Below are 21621 nucleotides of genomic sequence, written 5' to 3' on the forward strand. Positions count from 1 at the left end.
GTAGGGTTAAAAGACATTTAACCACCCTCACTCCTGTATACACACACGCTTCGGCATCATCTCGGAGCTCTTTTGTGCCCATTTAGTTGAAAATAGAACTGTAAACCCTCCTAGACCTTTACCCTCCCAAATCAGATCTTGCAAATGAAGGTTCCCTTCTTGGCTGAACAAGAGATATAGCTTCCAGAGAATCTCCAGAATATTACAGACACCATCAAACAAAAGCAGTTTTGGATTAAAAGTCACACAGGATCTTGAAAAAACAATAATCTAAGAACCTTCTTTATATGTTCATCAAACTGACAACATCCAAAGAACATGTGAAAAAGTGATACAGTCTCATAGAATTTCAGGCGATGTAACAATCACCAGTAGGTTGTTCTTGGCATGGTAGCAGCCATCGGTGTTAATTAAGAAAAAGGTTTGAATCAAAATACCGCTCTACCTTCGCAGGGACACGGTCAGTGCTTCTGGGGCGCAGGCACAGGGGCACATGACCTCAGGTTTCAGGCCCCGACTCTGGAAGGTACTCAGGAATGCATCGCAGGAGGACAGGGACCCTGAGACAATGCAACAATGCAGGTATAAACAGGTTTACTGAATGACCATGTTCAACCAACCCACGTAAAACCCTTGCTCTGTGGATGATGCACCTTGATCTTTCACAAGCCTTCAGACAATACTGAGAACACCGCACTTATCAAAATACACTGCTGAAAGGCAAAACACCCTACACAAAAATGCCCTCTCTCACATTATCTACCCTATGGGCCCTGTCAAGGCTAGATAGTTAGGGCCTGCAATGCATGTTGCATGAAGAGAGGAATGAAAGGGTCTCCATGCCAATATTATTACTGAAGTCACAATCATTCAAACAACAGTCCACCCAGCAAGGATGTGTTCCGGCATGAAAAATCTGCCCTTCCCATTTCTCTGTGCCACAAAAGAAAAATCATTTACTAATGATGACAAAGGTCATTTTCAAGCTCTTTTCCACAAATAGACTTTAAGCCTCAGTGACAGAATTTCACAACATTTTTTGCCTAATCTAAAGTTAATAATAATTTTTTTTTTTACACTCACATGGGTTAGCCCCATCAGCCACAAGCAGCATGCGCAGGTTGCTTAGATTGATGTCCTTATGCTCCTTCTGGGCCATCAAGCCCCAGTGCATATCCCGAGACTTGACCACGGCCAGAGAGGCTGAAACCAAAAACAAAACAAGCAAGGGATATGTCAGGTGTCAATCACAGGTGTACACTTGGGTAGATCGGTGGCATGACCATCAGTTGGAACATCATGGTTCCACACCAGATTGTGGTGAAATTTGAAAATGACTGGAAGACTTGGTCACCGGCTGTGTCTTCTATAAACAAATCTAAGAAGATGCTATTCCTGCAGGGGCTATCATACTCAAGCACAAGTTTTAACTTGACCGTCTGCGTGCCTTTTAGGAAGTTGCAACAACCTACTGGTCTGAGAGAAATGGAACCAGTGCATTACTTGCATGCGTGCACAGGATGGCCCCACAGTAATGGCTTACTAGTTCTACTTCTAGTGTAGACTATGGAAAACTCTACTATACAACCTTGACACTACATCCTACACGTGACATGGTTTTGCTCAAATATCTTCAAAACAAGAGGTCTTAATGAATCATTGAAAGTACATGTAAGCTTGGGCAGGAAGCTCTTGAGAATATGTTTCAGGTGGAAAGACAATTTAAAACCAACATTCTTTCTGGGCAAATTACCTTTGTATTTTGTGACCATGTGCATCCAGGATGCGGGATTCACTTTCATCAGAGAGTACGGCACAAAGATGACGTGCATTCCATTGAACACACTCTGAACACAAAAAGAAATTCAATTCATCAAATATGTATGTGCATTTGAGAAAACACTCACATCTCTCTGTTTACAAGTCAGGGAAGCTTGTGGTAGTTTTCAAAATTAAGTTAAGATTAACTTTGACTGGTTTTTTTAAAATGGGATCAACATTAAACCTGAATTGAATTGACTTGGCTATAACAACTTTTTTCTTGGGGCTGGACAAAATTTGGGTTGGGCAAGAGTTTGGGGTTTTACAAGCTTTGTGAAGGAAGGGAAATCATGTTCCACAATTGTCTTTCTTTCATTATAAAAAAAATGTCCCCTTCCGGGGAGGGGAATGGGGGTGAAAGTAAGAGCACAGCCCAATTGGCCCCCGCTTCTGGATCAGCCAATGAAACTAGCTTATGATCGCCAACAAAATGACCTTGTGACATATCAAAGTGCTGCAATGTTACTCGGTGTCTGTGATAAAGGTCTGTGCAACCGCGCTGTAGTGGAATACTGCAGAAGTGCTCACAACTACTTCACCGACACTCGTAACTGCTTCACAAGTGGGCACAAGTACTGTAGTACCAATGTACACTTAAGCCACAAGCTATGCATTCATGAACTGCAACAAAGACATTCCTTTGTTACTGTTCGGCCGCATGTACTTGTGAGGTACTCAACTATAACACTGCTAGTCAAGGACACTCACAGCTAGTATGCTATGCCAGAGACCCACGTCTCTCTTGAAGTCCAGCACGTTGACCATTGTTTCAGATTCAGAGAAGTTGCACGCCACGGTCAGTGTGCGACAATGGTACAGCATAGCCTTCCTTGTCACAGTGACTCCCATGACGCTGCCATCTTTGTCACTGGTGTACTGTCGAGCAATGCAGAATAACAAAGGAGGCGAATTGTAAAGTATGACAAGTAATTTGAGGCTGCTTGAACAGAAACTTGCTTAGCACACAAATATTGGCTTAGCAAGAACAGGTTAATAGTAGTCACAATTTCACCAGTGTTCACGGGCTGTGACTAGTTGCAAAGCTAACTTCTGCTTCCTATCTTGATGAAATTCCCACATTTAACCCCAAGAATGCTGCACAAAGAGAGATTGTCAACATTCAAAACATCTGTGACATCCAATTGAATATACACCTGTACTGATTAGCACACTTCCTGTCCTCGCTGTAACCAAAGTAAGAAAAAAATGTACTCTTACATGAGAAATGTACATTTATTCCTGTGCATATACATAGCAACTCACAAACAGCCGGTTCCAGCGAGGAAACGGTCAAGGAACTCAGCTCTGCAATGCATGAATTTTCATTCCCACTCTAAAATCAGCACCAAGTTATTAACGATCCATATCCAATTCATTCCAATGCACCAGGAATCAAATACTTGTGATCTGAAATTTACAGGGGCTTGAAAACTCTATGAAAGTGTAGTATCATTCCAAGTTTGGGTTTGGAATTGGTTTTCGTATGGCACTCCTAAAGCCTAATCATGATGCGGACACGGGTGGAGAGTGGTAAAACCAAACTAATCTCACCTCAATGTAAGCAGGTGCGTCATCCGCCATGCGTGGGGGCACCTGCCAATCCTTGGCGGGTTTGCTCAGGTGATCTATGACTTGCCAGTTCATCTTAGGCCATCCTGTGTATTGAAAGACAAACTGAAACTCTGTCTCTGTGCTTATACATATGTACTGAATGTAATCAATACTGTGAGCTTTCAATTGCAAGTTGCCGGTCCGAGGTTCTCTGAGACAATACATGAACGTGAAATCAAAACTGGTTAAACGGGTCATGGAAAAAACAGTTCAAGAACCTTAGATCTCATATATCTTTAAAATCCTGCCTAGCAGAAAGTTGTTATAACCAACAATGCTATGAGGAGCATTAGGCAATAAACCAACATTCCATTTGCAGCTCCATTTGCACAACTAATCACTACGATGAAAAAAAACAAAAAGCAAAGCAGGTTCTTCGCTCAGATTTGAGAGTCAGATGACTGCACATTCTGAGAGGTGGGGAGATCCACTCAACTGCACAAAAACACTGTGACATATGTAGCTTGACAAAAGTTCACTCGCTAACACCTTGCCCACTGCACAGCTCAGAGGGCCATTGTGTCAATTAAAACCAATCGTTTCACTTTTTTTCTCATTTGTCATTTGAGGCACCACACTGCATCAACTGAAGTTCTTACGTGAATCAATTTGCTGTTCAAATCAATTTGCTGCCGTATAACAGTAATTCACTACTTGAAATTCACCCTCTTTCCCCGTAATGATTAATTTCTATTTGTTTAAAATGTGTAATGTATCTCAGGGTGACATGGCCAAGAACAAGCTTAGGCTTTCTATCAGCCACTGCCATTCATCCTCTTTTGCTGTATAGTTTGCAGCGTGGTGGCAAACTACCTGTTACAATGAGAGCAATGTTACGAGATACATCAAATTCTTATGACGTAACTCAGTTACAACACAATCCCAACGATCGCTTTACCTCGGAACCTGATGATCTCCCCTTGCTGTGTCTTGGGCAGCTCCTTCAGGCAGATGGTGGAGGTCAAGGCAACAGTCACGCCAAGGCTCCCCAGGAGAAAGCCTATCTGCTGGCTGCCAGCATCCTGTGGGGAACAGTGGGTGAGATTGGAGGGAAATGAAGTGGCCCCAAAATAATCACTGGAGGTTTTGGGGCCTCCACAGCAGTGTAGGGTATGTGGCATACATTCATGTTTGTCCAACGTTAACAGTCAGACCCCCCTACATGCTTAATTCTTGTTTTCTTTATCAACTGTTATATGTAAAAACACCTTAAAAAGGGAACTCAAAAGTTTCTAGATTTTAAAGAGATTGTTTGACAAAATCCTGAAAGCAGGAAAATCCAGTTTAAAAAAAATCCTGAAATCAGGACAAATTAAGACAAGACCGTCAAATCTCACCTCTGTTTGGACATATTTGTGAAAAATCTGTGGAATCTTCCTCAATGTTTTCAGTGTTACTTTTCTCAGAGCATTAACGGGGCAAACTTTGGACAAAAAATAGCCGGAAATTGCTCAAGCTACTTATATAATAATGCAAGCTAATAATGCAAGCCCTTAAACCCAACAACAAACAGCAATTATTACTTCTTTTGAACACAAAATGCCTGTATTTGTTACGATGTCCAACTGAGTCACATGTCAAAAAGAGATGATTACATTCTCTCAAATGCACCTGGAAACAAATGCATCACAATGTACTTAAGACTCATTGATCACACACTTTGACAGTGTGGACAGATATTGTGGTCAGCTCTCTACTCCGCTGTTATAAACCCTTTAAATTATGTCTTGCTACAAACTGAAGGGCCAAAAATGTACATGTATTCTGCAGTCACACAAACATACAAGTTAACGTTGGACAAAGCTAATGAATAGCAAACTGGTTTAATTGGCTAAAGAATTCTTGTAGGGCCATGTGACAGTGTACACAAATACAAAATGGCCTGATGAAGAAAACAGTTCAACTGGTGTAAGCTAATTTGGAAACTTTCTGACTCAGCATTAAAGGGACTCGTCATGCCTTTACCCTGTGATGGCATAAAGTCCAAACAGAAATTCTTAATATCAAACCTTTCGAGACAACGGTACATCAATGGCAACGGGTACCACGCCTGCAATGAGGCATCCGTACATGGCCGTAATGAAACCAGCCGGGTCCGAATTTGGAAACACAAGGGCAACCTGGGTACAACCAACAAAGAAAGAGTGAATGAAGCCAAAGTTAAAATTACATTTATCATTAAGCATAGAAATTCCAGGAATACAGACATGAATCGGTGGTGGAAAACCAGATGGATACTGCATGCTAAAAACTTCAGGAAATCTGAGAAGGACTGGGCGTACACACACACAAATATTTGTTGAGGATATAGAGCCCTTCCCAATGCAATGTGAAATAACTGACAAAATACAAGTATTTACAATTTCAACAGCTCACTGGCTTGCTTTCGCAACAACTCACAGACACACAAAGTGTACACAAACAGACTTGTTGCTTTTAGAGATGGACACATTCCTACCCTGTCTCCAGGCTTGAGTTGTGGCTCTCCTTTGCTGCCGATTTTGTGCAGCAAGTAAAAAGCAAGTTTGTTGGCCCTTGTCAGCAGCTTGCCTGTGGGGGGGGGGGCATTACGAATACACTAAAGTCAACAACATAATGTACACACACACAAGGAGTATCAGAAACACTGAACCCTGTAAGCTCATTAAAATTCAAACACACCCTGTGGGACTGGGATAAAAAAGCTTTTCACAGTTCTTTAAGATTTTAAGCCCTGAACACCTAAAAGCACAAAATTACCACAACTCGAGCAGTTCCCCACAGTCAGGACCTTAAGTGCTACTGAAATTCAACTGTCAGTGGCAATCTTTGTTGTTTTGGAAAAGTACTTTTGAGGACTAAGTATGTAAAAGCTACAACCCTAATTTGGTTGATTCTGAGAGCACAGGTACATGAAGTCGGCAGAAGTATAAGATACATGTACCTGGTATGTTTACGTCTCTGAAACGTTAAGAGGATGGCACTTTGGACTCCTTTAATTCTAGACATTTGTAGATGGTATTCAACCTTTGTACAGGTAATCTTCAACAGTGGGACTTCGTGTAAACGGACATGTATACAATAAAATCACAAATATGAAATGCACTCTTAAAAGGAAAGTGTTCTGAGGACGTTTAAAAAATTATTATGAGTTCTGTGAACTAAGTTTGCATATTCATGGTCAGAATTGCATATAAAAAGTCAATACGTACACTGAATCCGTTTCCCTGAAAAAACCCACAAAAGCTTTGTCATGTTTGTTGTCAACATACATGAGTAATTGAATTCATTTCAAGGAATTCCTCTATTGCATGGCATCCGTATGAACAGGGCAATTTTTCTTTTATTTCACTTTCATTTTCATGTGCATGTTACGCAAAATTTATACTTAAAGAAAATAAGGCTCATATGTAACTCTAAACGCATGCACATGTACATATATTGCAATTAATTTTTGGATAAAATGTTATTTACACGTATAAAAACATTTACTTTCACTGATAAAGAATATAGTTCACAATTTGGTTCACTTGAAAGTGGAATATATGATTCAAAATAAACAAAAAAAAAACAACTCACGGTACCATTTGAAACACTCACCATATGTAAGAGTGCAGTTGACTTTACCATTGGCATCCAGTGATGTGACCACGGTGGCCTTCTGGTGAGCGGTGCCATAGCGCTGCAAGGCAGACTCCAGATTCCTTGGCAAGCCTGTTGGTATCTGTTGAAGGGGGGCAAAACCGAAGATTTGCTTTGACCCTTATTATCTTATGTGTATTTTAGTAGTGCATTGAGTGGCACAATTCAGGGAACAGTACGTGTCCAGGGTAGAGCAAGGCTTCCACTTTGGGGGAAAAGTTAAAACATACTTGAAATCACAATGCAAACTAAGGTATTTAGAATCTGCACATGAACTCACACTGAGTTGTTCTCCAATGGCTGGGGTGATTGTGTTTCCTTCCGGTTTGGGAGCATTCGGGTCCATTTCTGTCACTGCAAGAAAACACAATATTAGAAACTGCAGAACTGAGATACCTGTATTCACAACGGCTGCAAATCCAACCTGAACTGCTACCTGGTGTACGAGTCAGTGCGGTATTCACACAGGCTCCGAGTGAGGACTGATGAGGCAACTTTCAAACTTTCTATGCTAAACGGGTCAAGCTTGCCCATAAAGTTTCATGTAGCTACATGTATCAGTGCAAATACATGTACATGTACATGTACAAATTGGGCTAGACCAATTTCCAACTACGGTTAAGTGTGCACACGTACAACACACGACATGTACCTTATTTATAACAACTACACATATTGGTACCCATGTGTGTAGAAAGATTGAAATGCCCTTGATGTGCACGCAGGCATGAAACTGGAGCTCAAATGCCCTCCAAACAACTTTAGACATGTATTTTTACCACCAGATAGCCAATGCGCACGGAACCCACAGAAATAAAAACATGGGCAGTACCCAGTATGTATACATCATTCTAATGATCATTTATACATTTATCGCAAATTTCGAGAGATAAATTAAGAAATCCCCAGAATAGGGGAAATGCATCATCTTCCCACTGGACAGGATATCTTCGGCTACGCTGGCGCTGGACGCAATATCTTTCTTTTATGTAACAGTCCATGGTTCCTTTGGGAACTGTCTTACTCATGGATTTACCAGATGAATTCACCAAGGGCAGCCTGTGTGCAGGCTTGCACTGCAAACAACAATCCGGACCGTACTTCTATTGCTAGGAAATACATACATGTACATGTGCTAGTTACTTTTATCAACGAGATTTGTATGTCAACTCCAATTACTTATGAAAAAAGGAGGAAACTTGGTCTCACTTGGGCAACAAGTGCACTGTGCATAAAGACATGTACATTTGTGATAACCCCCGATAAACATGTCCAAACTTGACCTACATGTAATTGTAGGCCATCAGGATACACATGCCTGTGCTATTTTTACTTGACCTGTGTTTCTGTGACCTTTAAAATAGTAAAAAAAAAACATCAAAGCACACACAGCCAAGTTCTTTGACTAATTGAGCCCTACTTTCTTTAGGAAGGTACAAGGGCATTATACATGTACAAACTGTAGTTCAAAAAATGTGACAAGATTACGGTACTATGGAGAACCACAGTTATTTATTTATTTACAGTTTTCTTTAAATAGAGTAGTTTCCTCAGTTGTAGAACTGCTGTCCTTGAAATCCCTGGTTTTTGAATTTTAAACAATTAAAAGCCGCAATTAAAAAATGAATAAAAATTAAAACTTATTTAAATGTCAAGAAAAAAATGTAGAAATGAAAATAATAAAAATGTAAAAATAAAGATAAACAAGTCAAAAGTGTTCATCGGGCAGTTATAACTGCATCACACAATCGTCAGCACTTTCAGGCATCATGCATTCAAAATTTACCTTAGCCTTACCAGAGAAGACAACAGAAGAAAAAAAGGATGACACAAAAAAGACTGAGACCAAAGATTCAGCACATTTTACCTTCTAACTCATCGTCGTCTTCCTGGAAGAACTCTTGCAGAGGTTTCCGCTTGGGTCTCTTCAGGGTGTTCAACAGTTGCTGGATCTTGGCGGACACTTTGCTGTTGGGCAGAGCCCCTGGGACAAGTTCACAAAAAGTGTGTAAGCTGAGATTGACTTAGCCATTTCAACAAGGGCACGTCTGTTAAAATAATGCTGGGTACTTGCCCAGCACACTTGATGAAATACAACATTTAATTTTATGGCCTGCTGAAAAAAAAAAAACATACAAAATACAACACATACACGCACAACCAACTAAAGCAATAAAAACCAGCCCTAATGTCATGCAGAAAACACAGCCTACATTCCATGTAAATGTAACAGGGTATTTTGCCTACATGTAGCAATACATGTATGTTATTAAAAGTGAATATTTTTCGTACTTCAGCAAATATCTGAATCCAGGATATTATGCCCCCAGGCAAATATTCACAGACATATATGAACATGTGTATTCTGCAATTTCAAGCCCCCTAGTTCTTTGAACCGTAATATTCCAAGACCTTCAAACTACTCTGAAGGATTTGGAAGATGGGACAGCAACAAGAAAGCAGAGAACAGAAACTCTGCATGGGCCCTAAGCAAGTCTAAGCATTTGATTACAAAGAACGTGCCTCCGGTTTCCTGGGGAGTGGAGGATTCTTCAGCATCTAGGTGGCTTTGAACCAGAAACGCATCTTGAGGGATTTCAGGTAAAAAAAAAAAATTTCTGCAACACACTGGCCCTGATCAAATACTCAATGACTCTCGGCTTTGAACATCCACTGTGCCCTTGACAAATGTACATTTAGTCCTACAAGCAATACAAGCAACACATGGTATGGTAATGTGGTACAGTTTCCAGTCTTAATACAGGACTTTGTTGGTACCACAAGCTCCTAGTGGCAGTCACAAGATTTTTGGCACATACTCTTAGGGCCCCATTCTGAACTGGAAAGAAATAGTTAATGCACACAGAACACACTCAAGACTACTGTATTTGTGCAACAAGTTTTCAGGGCCAACACATCCTTAAATTTCACAGAATCTCTACGTCCAATTTACAGCAGTATTATAGAGTGAGATTTTTCAACAATTCTTCTGCCAGTTCCCATTGTTTAACTTTGAAAATTGTGACATTTGGCTCTGATATTGACAAAGTGCTAGGAAACCAAAGTTCCTTACTGTAGGATGCGCCATCATGCTCGTCCTCCTCTTCATTATCGTCCAATTGTCTTGCAGCGATGTACCCTGAGCTAGTTGTGACGTCGGGAGGGGGCTGGGCTACCGGCATAGGAGAACTTGCCACTGGCAACGATAAAGATGATCAAAGACCTTTATTGTTTGGATATCACAATGGTTCCAGTTTAACTCTGACCAAGGGGATGGAGGAACCTCCCCCCCATTGTTTTTCACTACATTGTCGCAAACCGTCATTCTGACACCAATCTTGTGAAATAGGATAAAGAGCGTTCTTGTAGTGCTCATTTTTCTAGAACAGGTCAGCCATAAATGTTTTTTTTCTACTGACAAGCTTGATGCAAGTAGAACGATAAGTGTGTGGCCATAACAACAAAGCCGTTAAGTTGGAATGAGATGCATTTCTACTGATCCAGAGTGTCTTTACATGCATGCCGCATTTTAAAAAGATCTGACAGCTGTGAGATGTTTAAAAAAAAACTCTTTTAGAGGAATATGCGATGACAGTTTAAGATGTCACCAACTAGACTGGACTTCCCAGGTTTACTGAAACTAGAAACAAAGGCTTCACCATGTTCACTGGGATTTGCATTTGGTGTGGGGGGGGGAATTCAACATGGCAGCTCGAGATACGGACAAATTCAAAGGAAAGACTGTTGTTGCCAGAGCTCTGAAAGTCACTTTGACTGTGGTGCTCTGTGACAGATAATATGGCTGGCTACAAATCCATAAAACAGGTGAGGGCTTGGTCATGTTGATTCCAAGGGCAACATGGTTTGAATGGCAAATGGATGAATAATTTGAGGTACATGTATATGTGGTGTCTATCTGTAACGTACCGTACATGTACAGTGTTAGGTCTATCAGTGTAGATGATATACACAACTGAGTAAAGCTTTTGAGCTTTGAGAAATTTAGATGTGTTCAAGGATAACCCTGTAACCTTAAAGTACACACCAACACTATTTTGCTCACAATATTTTCAATTGTGAATCTATATACACCGTAGTTGAAATACTGCACGTGTCAGCTGAATACTCAAGAAGAACTCTGTACTCATTCTCGCACTCATAAAAAATAAAACTTAATTACAATACCTGCTCAACATGTAACTGGAGAAATACACTGCATGGCATTGTTATTCTACTAGTAGGTAAGCTTTACGAGTCAAAATGACATTCGCAGGCAATCCATGAAGGGAATGCTCAAACATTCATTTGTGGTACTCACTGCTGCTGGCCACATCTAATCTCCTGGCCCCGCCCCTACCGAGGTGGCCATTGGCCGCCTGCCGATTCACCAGTTCGCTGAAGCCCGGCTCCATGCCCGGCAGGCGGAAGCTCCCTGCCGACGATGGACGACTGCCACTTTTCCGGTCTCCCAGGCGATTGAGCGATGAGGTCGAGGAACGAGAATCGTCATCTGTGTCGGAATCTGGAAACGAAAAAACAAACAGATGCACGACGTGCAATTCAAAAACAAAAACACAAAGGTACAATGGCATAGTTTGTGACTCAACAGACATGAGACATACATTTACGACCACAACCAAGTCAACAGGTGACTCTGACAAACTCGATTTTGAAAAAGCCAGACCTTTTGACTAATAAGCAGGAAGCCGTGGGTTTGACTGCCATCCAAGCTAGCTTGATGGAACTGTTCTGAAAAGCTCTTGGGAAACATACCAAATTTGACACATACAAGTGCAAATCAGGTAAGGCTTAAATACAAGTTTGGTCACAAGCACTTGTTTAAAAAAACAAAAAGCATTTTGCTGAGTGATTTTTGGAAATGTAACTCATAGAGAAACCAAAAATGTTGCTCTAGACACATTGGCCTGTTTATATTTATTATGCCTCTTTTTGGCATCATTGGCTTTTTTGCAATTTTGCAAAAAGGCATTCTTTTTGTTCTTTTTTTTTTGTTCTTCCGCTCAAAAGCCCCTTTTTTTTAGTCATTGCGACTTTAGTGCTTTTGCAACTTTGGATCTTCATCGAACTTATTCCAATGCAGAACACTTATGCATAGATGGTCCTAGAAACCTGACGTCATGATGATGTCATCAAGTGATTTATTATTGATTTTTACATATATATTTTAGCCAATTGACTTTGTACACATTTTCAAGGCACAATTTGGGTTACTTTGCGATCCCCAATCGTCATCAAAGTTACAGCTGGTAGAGACCATGATGCAAAATTATTGCCTAATTTATGACGTCATGATAATGTCATCACCTTATTTTATATTGACTTTTGAACGTTTAATTTCTCCCCATACGTTTTTTTTTTTTTTTTTCAATAGCCAGACTTCGATACTCTTATAGGTCTGACTGGTTACATATTAGGTGCTTGCTTTTAGACCATGAGCTAGAGAAGGTCCAACATGATGACGTCATCATATGTCACGTGACTTGACATTAAATCTGTAAACTTCAAAGCCTCATATCTCCTAAACGACATGTCCGATCTGCTTGAAATTTTGCAGATAACTAGAAAGGGAAGTGTTACTGACAAAAGTTGACCTTATGTGAAGATGATGTCATCTGGAGACAAGTCACGTGACATTAAAGGTGCACTCCTTAAGACCCTATATCTCCTGAAGTACATGTTCTATCAGGTTGAAACTTTGCAGATAACTTGAAAGGGAGGTGTTATATATGAAAAATGACCTGATGTGATGATGCCTTAGTTGTTCAAATGTACAAAAGAATGCGAAAAAGCCCTCTGTTCTGTTGTCAGACAGATAAGCTCTTTTTTTGTTCAGTCTTTTGATGATGAAGGAAAACAACAAAGATGACCACTGAGAGAAGACCACAAGTAGGAGGGTTTCACACCCTGATGATGCAGCTGATAAACAATAGGGAACATTTAGGGGGAAACATTTATCTCATGACAAAATTGATTTGAGTTTGATTGTTAAAAAAATCATGTACAAGTCCCATGACTTTGAGGCATACCCGTACATAAATGTATGTGATGAAACATGCTCATTGGTTCATGTATTCAAGAAGGTGACATTGTTGAGAAACAAAATCACCTATGATAACAGGCCTCCAGGGGAAAAATTGGACATTACAATAAACAACAACAATTTCAGAATGCAAATTTTCGGATCTACAGGTATATTTATTAACTGCCTACCTTCTCACTGCCTGGGACAGTTTTCAGAGCTTGGCGGTTCATTGGTACAATATACATGTAGAACAAAAAACTGGTTCACTGTACTTCTCATGACAATAGACCGATTCCGCCCGCTAAGTCATGTGACCTACATGTACATCAAGTGACGTGAGTGGGTATCAAACATCAACAAACCTGGAATCTTCCCATAGCAAAGTGTGCTCTAAGTGTTGTTTACCAAAAATGAAGCCAATTTTCTGTATAGTACTCAGCACATCAGTAGTCTACATGTAAGTAATTTACCGATCGTTGGCTTTGCTTTTGGTAAATTACACTTATGACGCTCTTTGCTACGGGATTACACCATGTTTGTTGATGTTTGATGCCCACTTTAGGTCACGTGGCTTAGTGGGCTCAATCAGTCTATTGGAACTTGGATGATAAGCTTTTTTGTTTTTCTCGTACAGTATTTTTTACACAAGTACAAGAATGCATAGACACGTGATAAAACTTAAATGGTAGTCATGCTAGTCTATGTAAATGCTGCCTCACCTGGTGGAGTTTCAATAGGGACTGCACTGGTGTGGAAAGACTGACGCTTCGACGGCATAGGGAGGGGCATTTCTCGCTCGCGATGCTTTGCCAACGCCACCTTGACGGCCTCCTCTCGAACATCTGTACAGAGGAGATGGCACGAATTTCACCATTACAAAACCATGACAGGATCCCACAGAATGAGTACACGTACCTGTATAGATACATGTACTGGCTTTCTACTAACACTACATATGCTTCAAGAAGAACCGCACCTATTCCTCTAACTCAAACTCATAACTGGGACGTGACACTTGTTTGATGTGATGACAAATGTGTACCAGTATGTGTGCGTGTATGCATATGGTGACAGCTTTGGGTGATTCCTAGAGACCTCCACATTTGTTCAAGGATTGGTGACACAAAAAGTAGCACTGGAGAGTTGCTACACTACATGTATGTTGCGTCACATGCGTCCAATTTTTAACCAACTCGGTTCAGATTTGTTATAATTTAGTGACGTAAGATGACAATGTGCCCACTGTAAACATTTTGCTACACGCTACGCGAGGACTTATTTTTAATGTAAATAGCTGACCATTTCAAAAGTAAATTTTAGCTTATTTAAAACATACAATGGTTCATCTCTTGTAATATTCAGCAAAACACAAACACAGTGTACAATGTACATGTCTGACATGCACACAATGTCCATGTAAGTGTTCATGATAAAAACAAATCATACCATACATGTATGCATAAAGCACAGTTAGGAGAATGCTGTACAGTACATATTCCTGCAAATGTAAATTACCATTCGTCACTGTTAATGCACATTAAGACAAAACTGCATATTAACACGAAAACTGCACACTGCTTATTTACCTGAGCGATATCTATTCTCTGGTTCATGATGTTCGTATCTGCGGCTTTTGCCACTGCGTTTAGCAGCAGCTGCAGCACTTGCCTGCTCTGAAACTGCAGCAAAGGATAAAAAGAGAATAATGTTACACACAACAGCTCCTATGCGTTGGCTAAAGTGCATGTACATGTAATGGGCTGCAAGTCTTTGATGTAAGATGTACATGCATAAGAACGCCCAACATTGAATGTGTGATTTGGATCTCACTAATGACAGTCATAAGAATTCCTACACACAAGTCTGCACATCACTGTCCAAACAAAGCTTAAATTTTTTCATTATGTGACATTCTATTGCTGGGTGAGAGTCACAGGCAATTTAAATATGCAGTCAGATCACAGTGCATCAGTTACAGACATATTGTGTGAGAAGAAAGTCTTGAAAGCTGCAGAGTAAGCTGTGCATGTGCTTCAGCAGCTTCAGCACATGTAATATTTATCTAACCTACATGTTCCTACAATGTAATTGTAAGGTTATCACTACCGGGTAGCAGGAGACATTCTTTGATACATGTACATGTAAACATGATAAATGTACAATGTACATGTACCATACATACTGTGCAAGAACTGTGCAAATCAACTTGGACAAACCCGGTATCTCTTACCAGTATTAATGCAATGTCTTCAGTTATTCCAGTAATCAGTAAAGACATTGACTTTTGGGCCAAACAGAGATAAATTTATACATCAATCTGACAGCAAGTACATGTACTTACATGTACACGTACATGTACATGTAATAATGCATATTTTGTTAATCAAACCATAGGCTAAAGACAGACATTTACAGCCCAAACCTCATTATTAATACTGCCAAGTTTGATACTTCTATTCAACATTTTCAAGGTCAGGTCATGACTCAACTTGGCATGCTTGGAGACTAAGTCCTCAACAGCACAAGTCAACCATCTGTTTAAACAGTGAACAGGGAACCATGTGCCTCTACCTACATACTGTATAAACAAACTGTACATATACATGTAACTGAGAGTCGCTTGTAATAACACAAAAATCAGCACATGAGAAAAGCAATACGAGCCAACTACACTGTCAGCACACTGTCACATGTGCGGTACACGCTCATGCGCAATGCATCTGTGTACATGTATGTCCAGTACATTTCTGTCCCATGTACACATGTACATGTATGAGTGCCTGTGACTAATTGGATTCTGGTCACAAAGACATGTGAACAAAGGAACTACATGTACATGTACACATAGAGAAACTACATACAAACATATACTGGACCTAAACATGTACATATGTAAAGGGACAAACCTTCCAATTGATGCATGAAGGGCTCAATGAGCTTATGTTTCTTTTTCTCGTAACCTTTGTGAGTGATGTCACCTGTGGGAGAAAAAAAAAGTAATGAGTATTTTTGTACACACCACTGTTCTGAACCTTTCAGCCGCACTGTAACTCAAAGACAAGGTTACATCTGATCATTTTGTCATTTTTCCCTTCTGTACCGAAAAAACATGAATTGATGACAACACCAGCTGTTTCCAGCATGTACATGTATTTGAGCTTGGTGCTGCTTTCTTGCTAATTGTAGTGCCAAAGGAACAAACAATTTCTGCCCACTATTTTATAGAAATACACAATTGCGATAAATTTGAACATTCTTGCTCTTTTTTTTTTAACTGATGAACACATTCCTCATCTCCCTACTGGCGCATGAAGGATTCTGGGAGTAGATTTGAATTTAGATGAAATCAGCAGAGTAGAGAAGGTACAGTATTATCAAACGATCTGTACATTTTACAGAAAAGATACATGTATATCAACCTTTTCAAAGTTTTGGGTAGCAACTGAAAATGGCACTCAAAGAGAGCTAGAACGTGCAGGTACATGTACCATGTATTTGAACTCATTCATTTCCCAGTCAATATGACTTCTGAGTGAGAACCAATATACAATGAATTCATAGGCTGAAAATCAAGAAGAGAGAAATAAGAAAGTGAAAGTGCACGGGTTCGATTCCTATGACGGTACATCAATGAATGAGGATGACAGCACAGAACCTGTCCACGTTGTGGGGTTGTGGTCCCAACCCTGTGGTGGCCCAGCATCATACATGTACAAATATAGCACCACGGCCGGCCGTGACGGTAGCTGCGCCACAACACAAGTAGTCGGCCATGCTTTCCCTGTATGTGGGTCATTCTATAAATTTGGGGTCCACTTTTTGCCTGTCCCTGTTACGTCTGGCACTTGATTTTCAATGTTTAGAACTTATTGTTTAATTTCCAAGACTGCATAAGTACTGCAAATTACCTGCCACACAAATAACAATAGTTTGAAATCAATTTCAGTGATACATCCCTTGTCAAACTTGTCAGATGGTATACATGTACATGCCAGAGGTAACAGGGACGGATAAATGTCACACTTTGGACCCCAAATTTATAGAATGACCCATATCCATCGCTTTCATAAATTCATATTGCTTGTGAAGATGCTGGATATTTGTCTTTTTAGCAGTCCTACAAAATCCTTGGCACATTTCTTATCTGTGACAACTAGAAAGATTTAAAATCTACCCTCACTGAACCGAGCATTGTTCTGGAACGATCAACTCAACATGTTACTGCATGGAAACCTGACAACATCGAGTCTTGTGTTTACGAGATTCCTGTCTAAAACTACAGGGGGTACATACATGTACGCGTACCGGTATGTACAAACTGCATGAGTATGCTTTTTTATGACAAATGGCAACAAATCATGCACTTAAACTTGATGGACGGAACAATCAACGTGGTCCACAAGAACCTTGCAAGAACATTGCATTTTGAGCATGCCTCTTACTGCGACACTCACATATTCATGCATCCGACACATGCAGTGTTCACAGCCTGACGTTTTGGGGTCAGTGGCATACATGTATAAATGTACATACATGTACATGTATATCATTAATGAACATTTCAGAAATTGGTGAAAAGGGGCCTCGCGAGAGCTCATGTTTTGGAGGCTTTTCAACCATAAATGGGAAAAGCGTTCCATTTTCCATATTAATTATGGAAGATGGTCTTGTCACCTGTTGTATAAAGGTTACAATTGGGGAAAGAAGGTTCTTTTATTGCCTCTTTAATGTCTTGCCCTAACCAGTGCAGCTTGAACAATCCTCACATGTACATGTACCCGGTCATTTGTCATTGGGGGGGTATTACCATATGATAGTTGTTATGATTTGGTAATTGTTAATTTAATGTATATGTATGTTTATTTGTTCAATTAACATAGATGTACTTAAGAACATGTACTGTATTATCAATCCACATGTACATGTAACAACATGAATTTCCTCTCAAAGAACCAATAAATTAAATACACAATCCTAGTACCTCAGATGTCGTACATGTACTGTACATGTATGAAATGCAATAAATTAAAACCTACATGTGTATGTACATGTACATCAGTCGATCTCTTCCTGGTGTACTGCATCAGTCATTTTGACAATACTTTGGCCTGTTCGCTGCAGTCCACAGGAAAGAAGTTACCACAACATGAATAAATTTATGTTGTGTTTTCTTACCCCTGGAATTTTTTGCCACAGACTCACAGAGGTCATCTCAGTTGACCTTTGGGGACAAAGTACATGTACATGTACCATATGAGGGTGTTTTATTTTGTACCTTTTTTTGCAAGCTGAGGCAGAGATATAACAGTTGCACCAATACATGTAGGTACTTGCCCAAGAGGACTTCCTGATGTCAGTCATAATGTACATGTAATGAAGACTGGAGTCCAACCTGGGCTACAATACATGTACATGTACATGTAGGTGCCAATTTTGTACATGAAGAACCAATGAAACAACATTCTAACACTGTCATCAAAGCAGTCTGTTATTGCATGTATCTTACGGAGGAAACAAGTTGTTAAAGGAAACCTAGGAAAAAAATCCACACACTTTAAACTGTAATGTTAGACATCAATAAAATATTAAACTGCAACAAAAAAACAACAGAAAAGTGGTCAAATTAAAGTATTTGGAGGATGTGTTGGGTCAAACCAAATGAAATGTACCCATGTGCAACATGGAAACAACTCAGGCAAAATTTTCTGCAAGGGAAAAATACATGTACAATGGAACGTTTGTGTTCATGAAGTGAAAGTATTTTATACACATACATGTACAAGGTCACCTCCAGTAAGTTTACTTTCTTCTTTGAAAAATAAAAATGCCGTACCTTGACACCACTTCAAACCATCAAAAAAAAAAAAGAAAAAAAAATGAACAAGCAACCTTTTGCTTTAATACATTCATACGTACATACATACCTGCAGTATCTCGTCACATTGCTCACAAGTCCTCAGTTCACCCATCAAATACATGTACACAGACATATATTTCAAACATGTACTGTACGTACATGTACGTGTACATGGTCTGCAGGTTTTCAACGGCATGTCTATTTGAAAAATACATACATGTCTGGTCTTTTCCGTATGAAGGATGTATGTAATGTACATGTGGTAGACAGCACATGAGCTGTTTAAATTACTGTGAAGGTCTTGCTGGATACGGCTTAACACATTCATCTTGTGACCTGCTGTTCCCAGATACAAATGGCAGCAAATATTTGCAAGGTTTCTCATTATTACTACATATTGCTGATACGATAATAAAATCATCCACACATTGGGTGCAAGACTTAAAACTCCCCGATATACATGCAGTTTATGACCAAATGGTTCGGAAAAATGGCCTTTTAACAATTACTACAAGTACATGTACATGTAGTACTACATATCTGCAAATAATCAGAATTTCATCCAAAATTAGTTCCAAATACCCTCAGCATTAGCATCATGAACCGCATGGAAATTGTCCATGATAAAAGAGGCATTGAAAAGAAACCCTTCTTTCCCCATGATAACCTTTATACAATAAATGACAAGACCATCTTCCAAACTTAACATTAAAAAAAAAGGAACAGCTTTCATATTCATGGTCAAAAATATCCCAAAATGGCCTTCCGCAAGTCACTTTTTCACATTGATTTCAGAAACACTCTCAACATGTACCTGTATTATTGATACTGTATGCCAGTAACCCCAAAACGTCATGGGGAAAAAGGGTGCATCTTCACAGGCGAATCTTGTAGTAGAGGCATGCTGAAAATGCAATTTTCTTGTGCGGGTCTTGGTCTTGAGGTTTCCATGCAATAACACGCTGAATAGATTGTTCCAAGGTAATGCAATAAGGGTAGATTTTAAATTTTCCCGGTTGTTGCAGATAAGTAATATGCCAAGGATTTTTGGAGGACTGCTTGCACAAATATCCAGCGTCTGCAGAAGCACTTCGAATTTAGTAAAGGGATGGATAAGCCTTGCTGACTGCTTGTTTTGTGTTGCAGCTGCCTGTGTATGGTGCTGTGCTGCCGGACCACTGCCAGGTTTGGGACTGCCACAGCAGCCACGCAACTCTGACAAGTTCCATGCTTTCATCCTCATTCATTGACGAGTAAGTTAAACATGTACATGTAGTTACTGTCATAGGAATTGAATCCACTCACTTTCACAATACGTGTTTATCTCTTTTTCTTTCTCACATTGAAAATTGCAGACATAGAAACAAGCACGTACTGTACGTGGGTTGCTGTCGTTTTTTTCCCGGAAGCTTCACATTTACATACATGTACACACACAAGGTAGCCCACGACTCAGTGCAAAATCAGTCTTGGTCCAGACCCCACAGGTACATGTATGTGTGTTAAACGTTGTGACCATGAAGAAGCAGTAGACTGAAACTTTTTTACTTATCTACCAGTTGGCAGGGCAACTAAACATGTGCAGTGAGTGTTCCACCATTTGCCTGGAGGGCTCAGAAATTTTACCCTGTGGGTTCCTGCTTATGTTCAGTACATAATCTGTGTGAACTTGTAAAATTGTGTTTGTGAAATGGAATTCAGTCATAGCAATTGATTTGAGACTTTTCCTCTTTAAAATTCTCAACAGCTACAGCTGGATTTTTTGACAGAATCAAATGACATTTGTGACTGCCAACTTAGGGACCCGATTGTTTGTGAGAGGTATTTTTTAATTTCGTGATTATGGTTTTATGTGACACCACGTATATGTAAAATAACCACAAGGATTATCGGGGTATCGTTTACAACAGGTTGTTCAAGTCGGTTAAAAAGGCTTATGTTTGAGACTTTAATTAATCAACTCCGATTAAGTTGAAAGATAGGCAAGGTCATCGGTGTTCCAGATATCAGTCATGATTTCCCTCATTTCTTCTGACATTGGGAATTAATTCACTGCTGTTCACCTCAGAAAAACTGAACCCTCAAAGTTGAACATTATCTAATGGTCCATTTTTGAGGAAACTGCAATTATACCAGTCTTGCAGTCAAGGCTAAGACCAGAAGTTTAGAGAATGAGACCGAGACCAAGACCAAGATAGATCAACACCGAGACCAGCAAAAAGTTGTCTTGCGTCCGGTCTCAGGACCTAAAAGTGATCAGTACTACTACGCCCCTATCACTTTCAACCTGGACCGGTCAGCAACATGATCAAATCTTCCATTGACCTGTTGACACAATTCAGAATCTGAATCATAGAGTCGGCAAAGCTTCCATAAGGAAACATCACACCAACTTGAGGGTTAGTTTGGGGCATGGCGTGTGTTTTGGGCTAGAGGTGTCTTCAGTAGCTTAAATTTACCAGCATGGTACAACTATGGAAAACAGGGCCACTCACCTGTTCCACCTTGTAGCCGGCTACAAGGTCAAAAGTCACATGTAGAAGAGGGCGACATCGTAGCTGTCAATCGGGTACTCGGTTTGGACTTAAACTGTTTTCGACCATATTAATTCATTTTCTGTTGCTCTGTTTTCAAAAAGAACTCTTTCAACATTGTAGCCACGAAGCGG

General features: G+C 39.9%; 1 protein-coding gene across 1 annotated transcript in view; it reads right to left on the reverse strand.

Moving 5' to 3' along the window:
* The window catches only part of LOC110988279 (disco-interacting protein 2 homolog C-like), a 44908-nt gene that overhangs the window by 22127 nt on the left and 1160 nt on the right, over window positions 1-21621 (reverse strand). Inside the window, exons 2-17 of the mRNA XM_022251638.2 lie at window positions 16003-16074; window positions 14683-14775; window positions 13816-13938; window positions 11372-11575; window positions 10127-10249; window positions 8921-9037; window positions 7334-7407; window positions 7012-7135; window positions 5891-5982; window positions 5442-5552; window positions 4331-4454; window positions 3373-3476; window positions 2530-2697; window positions 1754-1847; window positions 1084-1203; window positions 446-560 (exon numbers count right to left, since the gene is read on the reverse strand). Coding sequence (XP_022107330.2) covers window positions 446-560; window positions 1084-1203; window positions 1754-1847; window positions 2530-2697; window positions 3373-3476; window positions 4331-4454; window positions 5442-5552; window positions 5891-5982; window positions 7012-7135; window positions 7334-7407; window positions 8921-9037; window positions 10127-10249; window positions 11372-11575; window positions 13816-13938; window positions 14683-14775; window positions 16003-16074 — 1858 coding nt within the window. The remainder of the gene's footprint in view (window positions 1-445; window positions 561-1083; window positions 1204-1753; window positions 1848-2529; window positions 2698-3372; window positions 3477-4330; window positions 4455-5441; window positions 5553-5890; window positions 5983-7011; window positions 7136-7333; window positions 7408-8920; window positions 9038-10126; window positions 10250-11371; window positions 11576-13815; window positions 13939-14682; window positions 14776-16002; window positions 16075-21621) is intronic.

Source organism: Acanthaster planci, linkage group LG03 (assembly GCF_054643075.1).
Source record: "Acanthaster planci isolate LZ-2023a linkage group LG03, COTS_SCS, whole genome shotgun sequence".
In the NCBI taxonomy this organism is placed as follows: domain Eukaryota; kingdom Metazoa; phylum Echinodermata; class Asteroidea; order Valvatida; family Acanthasteridae; genus Acanthaster; species Acanthaster planci.